This window comes from Sciurus vulgaris (genome assembly GCF_902686455.1).
Source record: "Sciurus vulgaris genome assembly, chromosome: 16".
In the NCBI taxonomy this organism is placed as follows: Eukaryota; Metazoa; Chordata; class Mammalia; order Rodentia; family Sciuridae; genus Sciurus; species Sciurus vulgaris.
The window spans coordinates 54067395-54087707 of NC_136477.1; the positions used below are offsets into that span (position 1 = coordinate 54067395).

Genomic DNA, 20313 nt, shown 5'->3' on the forward strand with positions numbered 1-20313 from the left:
ATGAAGATCTTGGAGAGGAATTCATAACAAAGGTATACTTTCTGAACAACAGGATTAAAAGCTTCTCAAATACAAATATGGTTCTAAATAATGCATGATCCTTTTGAACAGGAGCCCAAGTCTCCTCGTGAAAAATAAAAAAGAAGAGCTCTTATTTCCTCTATCAAGCGACGTTAAATGAAATTATAGTACTACCATTAAATCCAACTGTACACCAATAATTTTTCATTTCCAGTGGTACTCTTCTTTATTAAAAATCTTTATTAAATAACAAAATATGCCAGCTAATATAATAAGTACTTCCTTGAGCTCAATATTAATGTACTTGGCACACGATTCAAGGCCATCTACCTGGAGGTAGGAAGCACATGATTTTTTGCTCAGGGATTCAGGGAGCAGAGTTGCACTGATACCACCTTAAAGACCAAAGACAGTTCTCTAGGCCCGAGTCACGGAAGCGGTAGGTAGTGCTGGGTGTGCAGATGGTGACCTCTTGCTAAATCTGAATCCATGGAGCCAGATTATTAGAAGTCAAAGATAATTGGTAAAAGATTAAAAAAGAGACACAGCAAAGTACAATGCTCAGCAGCTTAAGTGATTAACGATCTTGTGATCTTTGGCAAACGCTGGATAAACTAAAATGAAATGGAACAGCAGGGCAAGAGCCAGCAATGTATGATTCTAACATCTGACCGGTTCATGTTTCCTTTTGCAAGAGTCTTAAGGAAAGACATCTCTCTCCTAGGAATATTCTGGTAAAGACAGGTGAACAAAAAGGATCGATTAACCAGGTATTTTTTTTTTTACCATATTTTATTTTTAATACAAATATGTCACAAAATAAAAGGTACCCATGCATCTTTTAACAAATACATTTTCTGTAGTGTATATCAATCCATCATTTACAGGTGAACACTGCAAAAAATCTGAATGAATAATTCTTAATTTGTGTACATAAAATGATATGAGATAAAATTATAGGTAGGATGAGAATGAACAAATAAGAACCCATTCAAAGTCCTAATATCATGTCTCTGTATTAATTCCTTCACAGCTGCAAAGTCCCACACATTTACAAAAAGAATATAGGTTTCCTGAACATTGAACATTATTTACAAAATGGGTTCATCTCTCTCGGTGCCTTTCGATTCTGCAGACCTGCCCGTCCTGTGCTTCTTCACAGACTCTGAGCTGCTGTCCTGCTCTGCTGGGGTGCGGTTCTCTGCCCTGGAAGCGGGGGTTAGACCAGCTCATAGTATTTCCCAGTCTGGGGGTCAAAGTAGCAGTTCAGACACGGGTCATACAATAAAGTCAGCACTTCCTCGTCCTCTTCCACACTCGGGTCTTCGTCACCTGCAGGCAAGGGGAACCACAGACATGTTAGCTGCCAGACTGACCTGGAATTGCTCAAGGGCGACCCGAGGGAAGGGCAGGCGGCAGGTTGCACTGACTCTCCGGGGGGATTTTCTTCAGGTGGGTGAGTGTTAGGCTGGAAAGGAGGAGACGCAGAAGTGATGGGCAGAAGAGACTTCGGTGACCTGAAGGGCCAGCTTCCCAGGGAAGGATAAGAAGATCAGGGTAAGGACCTGGGGGGCTGGGGAGAGAAGACAGGGCCAGGGCCAGAGGACTAAGGAGCCATGCTCCCTAGGATCGGGGGGACTTGGGCAGGATTCAAAACGTACTAATCACAGGGCTAAATGCCTACATGGTTCAGTGCTCTACCAAATGCAGAGCAATGCAAATTTAAATGACAAGATAAGGAATCAATCCTCATTCCTATGCCAGAAAAAGGCTACCAAATATGAATTTAAAAAATCAAGGTCATTTACAAATATAAGATATATAAGGCAGAGAATCCATATAGAAGACGTGTCGGGTGCTCTGTAGTTTTAGTGGTAGGAAGGTCTAAGGTGCTGGTCTAAGGAGATAAACGTGGCTCGATTTTTCTTGTGACGGTCATTCAAATGGCTTGGATGGAAAACTCACTGCCTAAGTCATAACCATTTTCAATAAATGGCATGATATTTAAAGAAATGTTTAACAAGGATGCTTCCTGATCACCTTTTATGTGTCCAGTGTTGTGCCAAGTGCTTTGGTATTTGGACCTGAGTCCTTCAGAGAGTCTGTGGAATAGGAGTTCAGAGGCCAGGGTCTGGTCCTCTGAGCCAGAGAGGATCGGGGAAAGGGGGTGGTTAGGACCACATTCTTCTTCATTAACACAGGCTGTTAAGGACTAAAGAAAAACAAGCCTTAGGCTGTGAGCTCACCAGGGTCAGCTTAGGAAGGGCTTGGGCAGTGGGCTTGGAACAGGGGTCAGCAAGGAACAGAAGCTCAATAAAAAGACTTTCTTGACAGTGTGAATACAAGCCGATGATCTGACATGTCACTGCCCAGAATAAGGAAGGGAAGGTGGTGGTGGTAGGATTCTGTCTCACCCAGCCAAAATCAGACCAAACTGACGCATGGCCACCGTCAGGATGTTGGCAGGCTGGAGTGAGGTCCAAGGTGTGGTGCCCGGATGGTGAGGTTTTGAAACCACACCATAGTCATTTCCTCTGCCCATTCTTCTTGCAACCATCCCAGAGCATTTAACCTGAGCTCAGTGTTGGCGACATAATGATTTTAACAAACAGGAGCTGTTCTCCAGGAGTATGCAAAGAAATGGGTGAAGCTGGGTATGGTGGTGCACACCTGTAATTCCAGCGGCTTGGGAGGCTGAGGCAGGAGGATCACAAGTTTGAGGCCAGCCTCAGGGACTTAGCGAGGTCCTAAGCAACTCAGCAAGACCCTGTCTTTAAATAAAATACAAAAAAAGGCTGGGGATATGGGTCAGTGATTGAGTGCCCCTGAGTTCAATCTCTGGAACATTTTAAAAAAAAGGCAGGTGAAATGTACATTCAGTGTCCCTGTGAGTCGTGAGAAGTGGCAGTAGTCTTTTTAAAGCCGAGCTTAACAGGGGAATGAGGACATCTGCCTTGCTTGCCCGTATCTCAATGGTAGAGCACTCCAGGGGTGAGGAAGCCTTTCTCCTCTAGTAGTTCATAAGCCTCTCATGACTCAGTGGAATGGGTGGGTCTTACTGGACCCATTTTACAGATGAGAGAGCAGGTTTTGCCGAATTAAATAGCTCATCTGAGGTTGCCTGGTAAATTAGAGGCAGAGCTGGGGACAGACTCGGTTTCCAGACTCAATTTCAGTGTTCTTTCTAGTGTATCCTGGTTTAAAAAAATTGAGAAGCTGTAAATCTGAGCTGGTCTAGAGCCTTGGGTTCCTACATAATAAGCCTAATTTGGTGTAAACAAAACTTTAGCTAAATCAATCAGAAACTGTCAAACTAAGTGGGGACTTTTGACTTTAACCCATCAAAATTTTTTCCTTGGTCCCGATTTTGAGAAGACCTTACAAAAGTCTCAGCCCGCCCGCTCCGGCCCTCCTTTCAGCTGAGTCTAATTGCTTGCCGCTGGTGCTGATTCACAAATTGTTGTCAGCTCAAAATAAACGCTTTAAAATCTTCGTGTACCTAAGTTTATCTTGTAACACCATGCTTGATGCTTTTGGGAAGGGGGTGGTGTAACACATTTAATTGGGACCTATTACATAAAAGGAATTTCAACATGGGAAAGAGTAAAAAAAAAAAAAAAAATGTAAAACTGTCCTACATTTGAAACTATCAGATTTGGAAATAAAAGGAATTTGATTTCTCATGTTTCAGAAACTGCCGGTGAACTTCAGAGAGTCCACTTGGGAGGGCAAAGAGCTGGTAAGCACAAAGGAATGGGGCTCATGAACTCCAGAAAGGAGAGGCAGTGACAGTGGCTTTGGGCTTCAAGGACGAGGGTGGCACATGAGGGATTCTGTGGGATTCTGGGAGGAAGCAAGAGGGCCACAGGGTGGAAGTCAAGGGAAGCCATCGTTTGGTTGAGCAGAAGAAAGAATTTTCTTGCTGACCAGCACATGGAACATGTCCTCTGGGGGGGCGGGTGGAGTGGGGACTGGGTAACTACCCGTACAGGGACTTACAGATGACACCTCATGGGGTCGGGAGCAGATCCAACCAATTCCTCTAGTGCCTCTGATGAGCTTCTGTGACCCTGGCTATGGTGGTCCTATCCTTCAGCTACGCCAGGACTTTGCTAACCGCCATGTTAGGTGAGCAGTGGTAGCCGACCTGAGCACCTGGTATGGTTTCTAGTGAAGATCGGGAGACCAGACGGGGAAGGCCGCCTTTCCTTTGTTTTCTTCTGTTCCCGCAAGAGTGGTCCTCAAGACCCTGCCTCCAAGTGGGAAAGGCCGAAGACTGTTCTTCAATTGATCGTTCCCTGTGGAAGATGACTGACCCCCTGTAGGCCACATCAGCTGTCAGAGGGGAGCAGCCTGTCCTTTCCTTCCAGGTATCCAACCTGTTGTCTCTTTAACATCTGGCTACTTCAGAAAACTGAACAAAATCAGTTTATGAGTGAGTCTACTGCAGGACTGAGCTGGGCAGTCTAGTTGTCTAGGCATATGACTCGAGACAAAAGCAGCCACTAAAGATCCACGAGGAGTTGAACTGGGAGTGGCTACTGCAGAGGGTCAAGGGCACCATGGGCTCAGGGATCCCACACAGCTGGGAATGAATAGGGGCTCTGCTGTTTATTGCCTGAAGAACCACAGGTTGGCTGCAGGTTCATTTACCTCACTAGACCTTGGCCTCCTGGTTTATAAGATGATATTAACAATTCCTATTTCATAGGGTTCTGTGGAATATTGTTATGCACAACAGTGCACATAGTAGTTGTTCAATTAATGATAGTTACTATTATTAATTCAAATAATAATAATAAAATAAATCATAAACTATAAGCTAGAACTTTTTTAGTAGCTCAAAGTACTGATGCAGCAGAGAGCATGAAGTAAAGGTGTCATAGAGACAGGCAGTATGGCATTTAGATAATGGAGTCAGACAGACTCCATTGGTCCAAATCCTATTTCTACCACAGTGTAGCTGTGGGATATTGAGAAAATTTACCAGTCCAAGCCTTCTTTTCCTGTATGTAATGTGAGGATGATAATAGTATCTATCATAGTTCCAACAAGGACTAAATAAGTTTCCTTAATAATCCTCAGTATGCACAGTGAATACTCAGTAAAGGTTATAATCACCATCATGGAAAGCAGTAGGCATGAGAGGATGAGAGGGGTGTTTTCATTTGTATCTTATTTTCTACTGAAAATTGAATCTATTTGTTTTTTAACTACCAAAAGAGGGAAAAAATGGATTTGAATAAAATCAAAAGCCTCTAGCTATTTTTTTTATATAGGACACTATGATGAATTCATCTTTGACTCAAAACAGTTCTTAGACCAAAAACCATGTATGTTTCAAAAAGTTATCTATCAGGCATAATGTTAAAAGTCACATATCACCGAGATAAATGATTACGGGTCACACTTTCTCAGGGACGTGCTGTTTGATTTCTTATCTCCACTCCATCAACACACTGGGGGAGCTGACCTCAGGCACATATGAATTATATACTGTATAATTGTTCAGTGCATTCTGTGTCTGTGCTTTACAAAAAGATAAAATTTTAAGTTGGTGCTATTAAATTAGAAAACTCAACACATTTTACAACCAGTCAGGAATTTTTCAGAGTGAAAATAACCATTGTAATGGGCCATGGGTCTTTATCATCCAACTGCAAAGGAATTAAGGTGGAGCCAATTCATTAGCAGAGGTTTGTGTACATAATGCATACAAACTGAAGCAATAGCTGCTATAGAAATGCATTTGTTCCAGTACACATCACTGTAGAGCTGGAACCTCATGCATTGCCACCAAGGGCACTAAGACAGGTTTTGTGGGTTTTAGTACCAAAGCTCTAAATAGATGAATTTTAAAACCACCAACAATGACATTTGTGCAGAAATTGGGTGAGATTATGGATAATTTCACATTGAAATAAGTGCTTTCAACTTACATAAAAGGTCGTGTTTTCATTGTAACTTCATTTTCAAAGCCTCCAACTTACATCATTTTGCCATTTTAATCCCTACGTAATGAAATTATAATATCATTAAGCAATTACCACTATGATGTCAACCACTGGGAAATGTTTTGGAAGGTGATTATCCTGCATGGGTAGGGGGTGATTTTCAATTATATTCTTGGAGAGTGCAGAGTTTGTTTTTCCTCAAAATGCTTAATTGCTCTATTTAAAGACTGGCTACAGAAACTCTAAAAGGACAAATTAACAGATAAGACCCTTTTCTGCTACCAGGCCAAGAGCATCTGGACAGGGGTCCAAATTACATTTTTATTTTTCACCACATAATAAAGCCATTCCTGGTAAAGTAAAATTACCTTTCAGATAATAATCTATTTACAAACTTTGAGCCTCATCTACTTTGAAATTGCTTAACAGGAGAAAAAACCAACAAAGTCAGATCAAACGCAGCAATAGGAGCTGTCCTCAGTGAGATCAGCTCGGGTAAATAACCTGCCCGGTTTGCCTTTGAGAGTCAATTAATACGAACGCTTAGTTATGTTTATTTGATCCTTTTTAACTATAGATAGTAGAAAACCTCTATGTGCGAGCTAAGTCTTCAAGCCTGAAAATAAACCATGTGGAGCTAGTTTATCAGATTTAAGTTCTCTGAATCAAGACACTCTACTGATTTTCGATTTTCTGATGCTGCCATCTAAAATTAAAAAAAAAATAGTTAATGTATTTTCTCTCCTATAGATCTCGAGAACTGATGGACGGCGTTTTTATGTGCATACTAACACACTTTTGTTTAAACAGTTCAGCAATGAGGGATCACATGAGGATGGGTCAGCCCTGAAGATCAATAATGATGACACTTGAGATAAGATTTTGCTGAGTGCTAGACACCTGCAGACATTCCACCAACATTGCTCATCGTGGGGTGAAATGAACTCGTACTGAAATCTGAAACGACTACCGTGAGTTCTGATCTGCCGAATTCTATTCTTCAGCAAACATGTGCCTTCAAGTAGGCGAAAGAAAAATGACCAACAGAGGAATAGAAATGTTGAAGAGATATTTTCTTCTGTTAGAAAGCTATTTGGTTTTTTTTGGAACTCAAATAATGTCCTGTGATTACAGTCAGGTGTCATTTGGGAAATAGGTACCTTTTGTAAAAGCTAGTGCCTCTCTCTTATTGAAAGATATCAATTCAGGGTCAGGTTGGATGATTTGGATGATTAATTAGGGGTTACTGTAATTTCAGTCTCTCTAGATATTATGATTTAGATGTGAGATGTCCCCCAACAATCTCATGTGTGAGACAATGCAAGAAGGTTCAGGGAAGAAATGATTGGGTTATGAGAGCCTTAACCCAATCAGTGCATTAATCCCCTGACGGAATTAAGTGGTGACTGGAGGCAGGTGGGTGTGGCTGGATGAGGTGGGCATTGGGGGCGTGGCTTTGGGGTCTATATTTATATCTGGAGAGTGGAGTCTCTCTCTGCTTCCTGATCACCATGTGAGCTGCTTCCCTCCACCACACTCTTCCACCATGATGTTCAGCCTCACTTGGAGCCCCAGGCAATGCAGCGAGTTATCTATGGACTGTGAACTCTGAAGCCTTGAGCCTTCAGATAAACTCTTTCTCCTCTACAGTTGTTCTGGTTGGGTCTTCCAGTCACAGCAGTGAAAAATTTGACTAAAACACTAGGTGGTCTCAACTTTAAAATACACAGGAATTCCAATGTGGGCTTGTAGGTGTGGTGCTTACACTTCTGAATGCCTTTTGTTACATATGAAGGAAGGTCTCTGGCCAGCCTTCCTAAAAGCCTGCTTTGGGGCAAGGTGTTACCATGGTGCTATAAGAAAATGCATCCTGAGTTCAGTGAGAGAAGCTGAGCCCAAATCCTGGACCAAGACCCCTCTGGGTTGCATGTTGTGGGGGATATGTAGGCAGGAGAGGTTCTAGAAGAGAGAAGAGAGCATCTTAGACACCAGCAGTGTTTTTACCTTTCTAGAGGAGAGTTCTCCTAGACATCTAGAGGACACTTTTCTGATGTCCCTGGTGGGTGTTGACTTCCTTTCTGACTTATCATTTCTCTGCAGAGAAGATGGCCCCTGGATATGATGGCCATTTAAGAGGCAAACATTTAACCCAGAAAGCTTCAAGAAAATGGAACTTCCTAAATGTGAAAGGTCACGGTGGACTTGCCAGTCATGTGGTTCTTATTCGCTTAGCTGGGAATTCTATGGTAGGACTGAAGAGAGGGGGTTGAGGGTGCAGATCTCTGGTCAGACAGGCTGTGGCAGTGTCCTGCTCCACACAGTGGGTCCATGACCCAGGCTAGCTCCTTCACTTCACTGCAACCTGGGGACAAGACATCACCCCATGTCTGCCAGTACTGGGAGAAGTCCACGTGGGTAATGCTGGCACCCAGTGGTGTTTTTATTCTTGCTCACTTCTGTTGTCATTTTTATATCACCCATATTGCTCTGACGGGGGAAGGTCTGTTTTGCATCTTCAGTAAATCTTCAAGGTACAAAAATGATCCAAAGAGTAGCTCAAATCATCCTCAGCTTTCCTGTGGCCTGCAGACTTGCTCATTCATGCCTCAATTTTTTTTTTTTTCTTTTTGGTACTGGGCATTGAACCCAGGAGCACTCAACCATTGAGCCACATCTCCAGTCATTTTTAATATTTTATTTAGAGACAGGGTCTAAGTTGCTGAGGCTGGCTTTGAACTCTCGATCCTCCTACCTCAGCCTCCCAAGTTGCTGCGTGCACCACCACACTTGGCTCACTCATCAGATATTTTCAGTGTTTGCTATGTCCTGGACACTACATTAGGTACCGGGGATGCCACTATATGCTCAACGAAGCATAATGTTTAGACTCAGAGTATTAGGTAAATGTCAAGTCATTGGGTGACTGTAAACAGGACGGCTGTGGAAGGATTCTTCTGTTAGAGTAGAGCAGGCAGCCAGTCACCCCTCTCTGGTGAGCTGTGAGGAGTCATGAGACTTTTATAATTATTATTATTTTTTTGGCAGTGCCGTGGGATCAAACCTAAGGCCCCATACATGCTAGACAAGTGCTCTACCACTGAGCTACATCCCCAGTCCCAACTTTTGTAATTTTTTTTCCTTGTAATTTCGATAGTACATCTAAAAAATAGGCATCTGCTGCCTATTTCCTTCTTGTGGGAGATTCATCAGTGTTCATAAAAGGCTCTCCTCTGTGGCACTGTCGTAAAGAAGTACAACGATGTTATTTATAGGAGATTCTGGCAACTCCCCAAACCCTTCGGAATGCCTTTCTTAACTGGAAATCCGTGTGAGCCATGAGTGAGCTCTACAGGCAGGAGAGAGAAGTCATTATCATTCCATTTGGAGCTGGTAGGCATGAATAATTTAAGGGTCATATCTGTAAAGGAACAAATGTCAAAAACAAATTGACAACTATTCTTCGAGCAAAGTGTGGTTCATTTTCAAAAGGTCAGTTTAGTCGTTTCTTGAGGAAGTTCTGAAATCTTAACTTCCTATTTTTATATTTCGCATGAGCTCCAGGAAAACACATTTTTAGTGAGTGTCGAGGGCACCCGTGCTCCTGGTAATTGGTATTCAGCAAGTATGTCGTAGCCCAGGAGGAACTGCGAGGAGCCGCGCTCCTCCTCCCTTGGGTGGCAGGGATCACAGCACCACGCTGTTCCTGCAGGTTGCTTGGCTCACTCGAAGGTGGCGTTTATACACTTGAGACATTCCGGCTGGGCAGAAATTGGCTGTGACACAAACTCTCACTGAATAAAGTAGGGACGGGAACCTTGGGGCAGAGATGTAACTCGTGCACTTCTTTTTGCATGGACTGGGCAAGTTTTCTAGAATTCCAGATTGGCCAGGCCATCTTTCCCTGCTGTTAGAAGGTAGTCACACAAATGCAGGTTGACCTCTCCATCTCTGACGGAGGTACGGTGGTCCAGCATCTCATCTCACGGCTCCTAGTCCTGGGGAACTATGTGGAAGGTGGAAGATGGGGCAGCAAAGTACTGCACTGCAGAAAGGCTGTTGTGGAATTAGGGTGCCCAGAACATGGGAAGATGAAATGCACGTTAGCTGTTATTGTTTAACCCCTAAGCCTGAAGATGGGCCATTTCCTTTCCCTGTGAACCAGAACAAATCACACTCAAAAGGCAGTGAAATGTTTCAGCAGAAAGACACAGACGCGGAGGAGCCTGGGACCCAGTCCTAGCTGGGGCTCTGACGTCTGATGGGACATTTGACCTTGGGCAAGTCATTTACCTCTTCAGGCAAATGAGAAGGCCCAACACACCAGGGTATTTAACTGGTTCATCAGAGCTCCAGGGCAGGATTCTGAGACCCCCAACTCTCCCCCTAAAGCCAAAACACTCTGTTCCTGCCTCTTCTGTCTTTTGGGAAACTATATGAGCTCTCATTTGAAATAAGTGTTCACTGCTTAAAAATCAAGTTTAAGAGCCGCTGCCTAAGGCAATCTATAACTTTTTAATTGCTAAAATGTATGGGTTTAAGTTCAACACTTTCATGTTTGAGATTCAGAAATATCCCAATTATACCAAAAAACCGAAATGAGGGAGAAAACTGAAGGTCAGATTTCAATGAATGAATTGCCCTTTTTTTTTTTTTATGGTTGTTATTAGAAGTGACCAGTGGAAGACCATTTCCTACCCTCTTGCTTTCCGTCTCTCCCTTCTTGTCTTTTCCTAATGAGAATTTACAGAATCTAATACATGCCAGAAATCGCAGAGAAGGAGCAAAATGATAAAATCTCCTCTCTGGAACATTCGTAGGCTACTTAAGAAGAAGGGCAATAAATAAGTCAAAGTTTGCAAATGACAAAAAGGCCCTGAAGGACATATTAGGAGGGGAAGTGAGAGGCCACAGGAGGTGGCCTGTAAAGAGACAGGTCACATGCAGTGACCCAGGCTAGGCAGTTCCCTGGTTGATCCATCTTGTGCTTCACTGAGCTGCCCTCGCCCCTCGTCTGATCAGCTGTGGCTACTGCCACTTCTAACAAGCATGGCGGGTGGGCAGGCAGGTCCCGGCTGAAACTGACCCGAGGGGTCTCTCATTCTCTCTCTCTCTCTCTTTTGGCTTTAAGACCCTAGCTACTTTACTCAGCCATAAAGAAGAATGAAATTATGACATTTGCCAGTAAATAGATGGGACTGGAGAATATCATGCTAAGTGAAATAAGCTAAGCTCAAAAGCCAAAGGCCAAATGCTTTCTCTGATATGCAGATGCTAACACACAATGGTGGGGGAATGGGAGAATAGAAATTAATTGGATTAGACAAGGGGAATGAAGGGAAAGGAGGGGAATAGGAACAGGAAAGACAGTAGAATGATTAGGACATACTTTCCCATGTTCATATATGAACACACGACCAGTGAAACGCCATATCATGTGCAATCACAAGAATGGGATCCTAATTAGAATAAGATATATACCATGTTTGTATAAATATGTCAAAATACACTCTACTGTCATGTATATCTAAAAAGAATGAATAAAAATATGGAAAAAAAGAACCTAGCTACTAAGCCCTTGAGATATTTTGATTTGATTTTCTTGAAGATCAGAAATGCTCAATAGAAAAATATTTTTTCCATTTCTTAGTTTTATATATTGTTCTTGTGAGCAGGAGACCTCTTTACCCAACTGAGAACCCAAAAAGTATTAAAAAATAGTGGCTAGGCTTTGGGGGCCAGGTTGTTGGGTTCAAACCCTACCTTCTTAGCAATTGTGTGACCTTGGGCAAGTTGTTGAAGAACTGTGTGTCTCAGTTTCCTTAACTACAACACACACAATTTACAGGGTGATGCCCCCTAGTGGTGTTGTGAGGGCTAAAACTAACAACTGAGCACAGCCTCTGGTATTCAGTAAGTGCCAAATGAATGGCACTGTGCAACAGAAACCCAAGAGCATGGCTGTGGACATTCTTCGAGTCTCAGAATGTCCACAGCCATGCCTGCCTTCTACTGATGATATGAACTAGGAACTTGAGCCCATTATTTTTCTTTGACAAACACTTCACGGGAACAGAAGGAAGCCCTATCCAGTGTCTTGCTAAGTGTTGACTGTGCTAGGCTGTCTAAAGCCATTCCATCACCCCGTAGAGGTTTCTGATGGTATTAATTAACTACAAACCACTGCAGCACCTGAGGAGAGGGGAAGAGGACAGCTGATAAAAGCCATTGGTGATGGGCAGAAAAGGTGTCAGATCTGGGTCACGTGGGCCAGCACATTTCTGTGATCCTCTGAATTTGTTAATTTGCTCTCAGTGGAACTTCTGTTTACCTTCACCATAACCAAGCTCCTGCCGTCAGCACCAGGTCTGCAATGGTGACTTTAAGGCATCCTTCCAGCCACTTACCACTAATATATATCTTGGGTGCCTTTGCTCAAGGACCGCGCTCTCGGTTCCTGTGGCTTATTTAGGACACTTAACATAACATATTATTTGTTCCCTCATAGCAAGGTCTCCTCCTGACAGCCAAGATTCTATTTTTCTGTCATAAGTAATTATAAATGTACACCTCTAAAAAGATTCCCAATTTGAGGGGCATAATCTATTTCAGATAGTAAATCACAGAGACATCTCCATCCCTTGGGCAGCCAAAATGTACAACTCAGATGTATGAGCTCGCTCTCTGAATTCCCCATACCTAAAGAAAAATGGGATGTTCTACTTTCTCCCTGGGGCAGTTAGGAAAAAAAAAAAAAAAAAACCAAAAAAACAGCACTTTCGTTGGAGCAATTTATATTGGTTTCGCTTCCATTTTTTTTCAACTTCAGATATAGTGCTTCCATCTTCAAAATTCAACCCACAGAAAAGTGTCTCCGAGTCCCGCTCTGAGGTTATCTGTCTCTCCAATTATGCACTTGAGATCACCCTACCTGTCCTGTGGCGACCCCTCTGTGTTTTCACCAAAGATCCTTTTATGTTCCTCCTCCACACAGTCCTGACGGCCAAGTTCGCTGGTTCTCATCAGAAATGAGAGCTTCCTCTTCATGCCTCTTGCCAACAAAGGGAACCCCCAGCTTTTATAAGGGACTGATGCCTATCATAGCAAGGTGATAGTCCTGGCTTTGATAAAAAGACTGGATCTTTGTGTTAATAAAAACATGGACAGCCATGCGTTAGTTGACGATGGGGACCTGTTCTGAGAAACTGCAAGGTTGGGTGCTTTTGTCCTTGTGTGAAAGTCATAGTGTGTGCCTCACGCAGACCTAGCAGCTCTGGGTCAGTCACTCCATGTGGCCTCTTGATGCAATCAAGAGGCACAGTACACAGGGGTGTGTGGTCTGCTGATGGTGTAAGGTGGCATACTGCTTTGTAGCAGACTTTTTTTTAAGTAGAAGGAGTACATTCTAAAATACTAGTGCAAGTTTAATAGGGTAAATGCATAAACCAATAACAAGGTTGTTCATGTTTAAGTATTATGCGTAATTATGTGTGTTATGCTTTTATATGACTGGCAGCACAGTTGCGTCACCACAGACACATGGGTTATGTGTTGTGTTGTGACAGTGTGGTGGCTGTGCTGCCAAGACACACTGGGCACTAGGAATTTCTCAGCTCCATTATAATCATAGGGGACCACCACGGTACATGTGGTCCGTTGTTGACTGAAACATCATGACGCAGTCCACGACTGCATCTCAGTGAGGTCAAAGTACAGGGTGTGCTTTGTAACAGTACCGACAGGAAGGATTTGGCAGGTGCCATTTTAAGTGCTGCATATGTGGTAGCTCTTTGTATCATCAAAAGAGGGCACCAGGTGGTCACCAGTATTAGGATTATTACTCAGATGTGGTGACTGACATTCATGAAGGTCACACAGTGAGAATCGGCAGAGTGGGGATTCAGATGGTCAATTTGACACTAAACCATGCTCTTAAGCCCTGGGATTAACCTTTAGAAGGACAGGGACAATTTCTCTCTATATTCTGTTTAGTTGTAAAGAACCTATCACCCGTGGGTGTGGTGGGGCATGCCTGTAATCCCAGAGGCTCAGGAGGCTGAGGCAGGAGGATTGCAAGTTTGAGGCCAGTTTCAGCAACTTACTGAGACCCTAAGCAACTCAGCAAGATCCTGTCTGTAAATACAATACAAAAAAAGGGCTGGGGATGTGGCTCAGTGGTTTAAACACCCCTGGGTTCAATCCCTAGTACCAAAAAAATAAAAAACAAAACAAAAAAAACCCCTATCATCCTAAACGAGGAACAGGTCACCTCATTATTTCGGGTGTGTAAGCATAATGACCAGCACTTAACAAAAACAGTGACATCTCAAAGTGACGGATTTTCTCTATTCATAATGTTATTTTTATTTTTTTATGGATAGTAATCATATTCCCACCTTGAGCGCTTAAACTTCCAGAGGAATCTGGATTCTGCTCGGTCAGTTGTTGACTGGGAAGGACAATCGGCGGGCTCAACATGTTTAACCAGTCCCTAAAAAGAAAAGAAAGGAATAACACGTCCAGAATTCCACACACAGATTTTACTTCTCTCCTGGATTTCCAATTCCGTGCCACAAAGAAACATTTTTTTTCATCTTTCTTATTTCCAAAAGACAAGATGTTCAGTTATTTCTATTTAGCTTTGTATATTGGTTAATATGGAGTCAATCACTTTACTAATCAAGTATTTATTTAATTCAATAAATACTTGAATTAAATGATGACTACTCCTCTCAAAAGTTTATTATTATTGTCATTAAATATAGCACATTTTTTTCTCACCTAAGAAAATTTTTGGTGGCATATGCCTGTAATTTCAGCAGCTGGGAGGCTGAGGTAGGAGGATCCAAAAGTTCAAGGCCAGCCTCAGCAACTTAGCTAGGCCCTAAGCAACTCAGTGAGACCCTGTCTCTAAATAAAATACAAAAAAGGGCTGGTGTGTGACTCAGTGTTTAAGCTCCCCTGGGTTAAATCCACAGTACCAAAAAAAATTATTTTAATAACTCAGAAGAAATACATTAGGATGCCAGGTGCAGTGGCACATGCCTGTAATCTCAGTGGCTCAGGAGACTGAGGCAGGAGGATCACAAGTTCAGTGCCAGCCTCAGCAACTTAGGCCCTAAGCAACTTTTTGAGACCCTGTCTCAAAATTAAATAAATAAATAAAAAGGGCTGGGGATGTGGCTCAGTGGTTAAGCTCCCCTGGGTTCAATCCCTGGTACCAATAAATAGGTAGATAGATAGATAGATAGATAGATAGATAGATAGATAGATAGATAGATAGATAGATAGATAGATAGATAGATAAAAAAAGAAATGCAGCAGGGACCTGATAAAATCACAATCCATGCATCATGGGTGACAGCTGTCTCTGTGTCATTCAAATCACAAGTTTGTCCTGGAGTGGTCGTGGAGCCACCAGGACCCAGGGATCAGTATGCATCAGTATGCTCGGCTTTAGAGCAGCAGGTGGCAGAGAAACGGGAGAGGACTGTCGGCCTAAGGACTTGTTAATTCAGGTCTCTCATCTTGATAGGGACAAAACCGTTCCTGAAGGCCCCTCCTGCGTTCCCTGTCCCTTTGCTCAAACTTCCGACTTCATTTCCCAGTCTCCCGCCATTCTTCCTCCTCATCCTTCCCAGTCTCCTGTTCCCTCTAGTAGACGCCTGGGTGGGCATAACTGAAGATGGTGACATCCAGCAGGCACGAGCCACGAGTGCTCCGCTTCAAGCCCTTCTCACTTCCCACCTTGTCACGAGCTCTGCGGGTGGAAGGGGGCAGAGGATGTGAAGGATTTCCAGGGGGAAATTCGAGTTCTGGCCTTGTACCTGGACTGTCTACCCTTTCCTTCTCGGCAGGAGCACGTCTTCATGACTCGGTGGTTTCTTTCAAAGTGTTTGTGTTTCTTGCGGTCTTGGTCTGCAATGGGTGACAGGCCCAACCAGCAGCTAGCGCACTGGCTCTCAAGGCTGGTCCCGATGAAGGAGAAACGGGGCCAAGTCACTTGATATTGCTAAGCCTCATCTGGGTAAGGGGGACGATGATAGTATGCCAGAGTTTGGTTTTTAGGGAAAAAATGGATGAAAAACATTTGCCATAGATCTGGAATTTCAGCTCGGCTACCACCATCTTTGTTCTCAAAGAAGATCATGGTGTGGCTTTATCTACAATGATAAACCAAGGTGGGGATTTGATTTTGTTGAAATTAAAGCAGTAAAGGGTGAGTGGCGCGATCACCAGCTTATACGGTAGAGGTGTCCTCGCCAGTTCCTATGGTTTGGGTATGAGGTGTCACTGGAGAGCCCACGTGTGGGACAGGGCAGGGATGTTCAGAGGTGGGATGATTGCGTTTTGAGAGTTGTAACCTAATCAGCAGATTAATCCACCGTGGTAGCTGTAGGCAAGTAGGGCCTGGCTGGAGGGGGTGTGCCCTTAGGGATTGTATTATTCCCTGCCTTCCGGCACCTAAGCTCTTTCCTGGCTGACAGCTTTCCCCTGCCATCTCTTTCTGCCATGATGCTCTGGCTCACCTCAGGCCCAGAGCTCTGAGTCTGCTGACCATGGACTGAACCTCTGAAATTGTGAGCCAAAGTAACTCTTTTCTCCTGTAAGATGTTCTTGTTGGGGGTACATTGGTTACAGGGACACAAAGTTGACTAGTACATAAGCCACTCACTCTTCTAATATAAAAACTAATATAGAATTCACTCAGTTTCTATTTGTAATATTTTAAGGGAATTCCAGTCGCTGTTCAGCACAGTGAACACTAGATTCTGACTGGTAGAAGGAGTGAGGTGACTGTGTTATGTAACTGAATTTCATAATAACGCATTAAGGACATCACAAAGGATTTGTCACAGGCTTCAAACTAATGGGGCATTTTCTGATAAGTGCCTTTTATTTAGTTCATTTTAATTATAGCAGGCCAAAAAAATTCTCAGTTATAGAAAATTATGAGGTCACATAAATTACCAGCCCAGTGACCTCCTCACTCACTAAGAGTGATGGAGAACAGGGACGAACAGGAGAAAATAATGCTGTCATCTGCGGCAGCTCAGCCACAGACCAGGAACCCTCCATAACAGCAGAGGGAGCCCCTCCTCATGGCCCACAGTATGGGGGAAATGTAGGCAGGTTGGGGGGCTCATATTACATAAAGGAAGATGTTGGCTCCTTAGGCCAATGATTTCCTTCTCAGCAGCCACTATGGATGGTATAGGGTTCTTTTTGTGATTTAAAAAAATGTTAGATTTATAGAAAAGTTGCAAGAGGACCATAATGAACTCCTGTATCACCTCTATATCCAGATCCCCAACTTAAACCTTTTATCATACTCGATATCAATCAACAGGTCAGACACTGCAGTCCATTGGCCAAGACTGGTCTGCTGCCTGTTTTTGTATAGTCTGCAAACTAAGAATGGTTTTTCCATTTTTAAATGATTAAAACAACGAATGCAATGTTTCAGGACATATTATATAAAATTTGATTTTCAGTGTCTACGGATAATGTTTTATTAGAACATCGCCATTATCTTTCGCTTCTGTATTGTCTATGGCTGCTTTTGTGCTACTGTGAGAGGGTTAAGTATTTTTTTTACCTGGTCCTCTGCAGAACATGTTCAATGGCCCCAGATCTGTGACCATGGGCTCACCTTGATTGCTCTAGTACTAATCCAACAGCACACATTCATTCTCTCTCTTTTCCCCATACTTTCTATTCACACATTCATTATTATCCTTCTTTTCTCCATATTTGTAACTACTTTCTGACAGTGAGGAGCTTGGCTCCCATTATTTACTTATTTTTAAAAAGTTATATATATATATATTTATATATATATTTTACATGTTGATGCTCCTTCATTTTATTCATTTATTTATATGTGGTGCTGAGAATCAAACCCAGTACCTCACGCATGCTAGTCTGGTGCTCTGTCCCTGAGCCACAACCCCAGCCCAATACATTTATTTATTTTCTGAATTATAAAGCACACCCAAAGTTGTTTCAAAATTGCTAAACAAAACGATATTTTAAAAAGAGCAAACAAACAGAACTCCACTCCAAACCTACCCTTTAGACTTCTCTATTTGTTTACAGTTTTTTTCTTTAGTCAAAATACTATTTTCAAACTTTACTCTGGGGTACCTTCTTATTTTCCTTCTCCTTAGTTATATTCATTTGAAACATAGTTGTCTGCTTCTATTTGTATTACATTTTAGTCCATTCTTACTGATTTCTATTTTTAAATTGCTGTTGAGCACATAAAATGTGAACAATTCAGAAGCCAAAATTACCCTGAAAGGTGTGATCAGATGAGAGTTCCACCCTACTGCCGATCCCCACCCTTTATCACTTCTACCCATCCCACCCATCCCTCTGTAGATTTGCACTTCATTGCTTCTTGTATTTATTGCCTTTCTGTGTTTCATTTTGCAATAAAGAAGTAGATGTGATGTCTATTTTTAAAAGTTCCCATTTTTCTTTTATAACAGATAGCACATACCACAATGACTCTCTTGACTTTTGTTGCTTCAGCTTACAATATATCCTGGAAATAACTTCATACCATTGCACAGAAAGTTTCTTCATTCTTTTTTACAGCTGCCTAATACTCCACCATATGGATATACCATAACATATTTCACTGTCCTATGTTTGGGCATGTTTTCAATTACTTTCATTAATAATGCATGGAATAACCTTGAGCATATCTATGTTTGTATGCTTGGAAGTTTATCTTCAAGGTCAATTCCTGCTGATACCATTTTCCCTTCCTGGTGGCATTTTTTGATGTTACTTTAAACATACTTAGCAATTTCATTTTTTCAAAAGCATCCTTGTTTGTGGTGGATTGTTAAGAAGCAGTCAATGCCCTAGCACTTGCATCTTACACCTTTACTCTTCTACACGTGTTGTTTAATGCTCACTCTCGATCAGCTCTGTTGAACCTCCACTCCTCTCCAATGAATGGGGAGTTCCGCCTCAGGTTTAATCACCATATACGTGACTGTCCTAGTTTAGTTTGGAATCACTTCCTTAGCCGTTGTTCCCCAGTTAACTGTTCCACCCAGAATGTGATTGATCTTTCTCTGTGTTCTGCCATTTCTACAGTTGCCTTGACCTTTGGAGTTGATTCTCTGATTTCCTCATCTGTGACTATAATCCTTTAATGCCTTGGACTAACTCCATCCTCTGTCACTAAGTGGCCTTAGCTCCTTTGGTGGGTAAACATCCTTTTCAGTCAGCCCTGCGCCAGAGCTTCCTCTTCCTCCTAGCTCTGGAGAACTCAGGCAGGCCTGTCTGGACACTGGAGAGACAGCTCCTAGGCAGCCTGAGTATTGTCACCAGAAGAGGGGTGTTATTTGAGAACCCAGTCAATGGATCTGTTTTAAATACCACACATGGAAACACAGTGCAGATGAAGAATTAAAATCATCTTGTGAATTTTCACAACAGCCAGACTGATCTAATATTAATATCATAGTCCAAAATAATACCACATTATTTCCATTCGACCTGCATGCATCAGTGAACATAGCCTGAGTGAGCTGGATGGGATATTTTTAGGAGGGAAGGCAACATCCTCAGCTAAAATAAACTATGGCTCTAGTGCCTTCATTTAAACAAGATTTTATTTACAAGACCGTTTTTGCATGCATTTCTTTTGTTAATGTGTTCCCTATAAATACACACATAGGCACAGATACACAACAGTACATGACAGCAGGTAGCCCAACTCTCTTCCTGTAGATATGGGAATCATTTGCTGAACTCCTGTGTGCCAGGCCCTGGGGACTGTGAGATCAGTTATTCTTGGTTCCTGTTTTCAGAGAGCCATGTTCTGATGGAGGAAGCACTTGAGCCAACAGAAAATGACCAGGGAACCACAGACTGTGCTTGCTGGCTGCTGAGCTGCCCCGCCACACTCTGCCCTTGAGGGACTTCCCTGGCGATGGAGCTATCTACGATCCTGTGTACATGCAAATGTTTATTTGGGAAGCACTTATTTCAGACGTGTAAGACATGACAGTAACTATTATATCGCTCTCATTTACAGTCCTGTGCCACCTGCTCTCATTAAGCTCTGGGTCAGACGAACTGGCCCAGCGACATACTTCTCACAGAGGATGTTTTGTAGGAAATTTAGCAATTTGCACTAATGTCTATCTGACACTTAATGATACTCATTTCGGCCAGGCGCGGTGGTGCATGTTTGTAATCCCAGCTATTCTGAAGCCTGAGGCAGAATTGCAAGTTCAAGACCAGTCTTGGGAACATAGGGAGACCCTATCTCAAAACAAACAGAAAAAAGCAACAACAAAAAACTCTCATTTGTGGG

The 20313-nt window shown here is 42.7% G+C and overlaps 1 protein-coding gene across 3 annotated transcripts in view; it reads right to left on the reverse strand.

Annotated features, from left to right (window-relative positions):
• Positions 1-814: 814 nt before the first annotated feature.
• Positions 815-20313, reverse strand: part of CFAP20DC (CFAP20 domain containing) — a 226806-nt gene continuing 207307 nt past the window's right edge. For all 3 annotated transcript variants that reach the window (XM_079114399.1, XM_079114398.1, XM_079114397.1), the window contains 2 exons: positions 14369-14463; positions 815-1353 (listed from right to left, as the gene is read on the reverse strand). In XM_079114399.1, coding sequence (XP_078970525.1) covers positions 1241-1353; positions 14369-14463 — 208 coding nt within the window. In that variant the 3' untranslated portion in view covers positions 815-1240. The remainder of the gene's footprint in view (positions 1354-14368; positions 14464-20313) is intronic.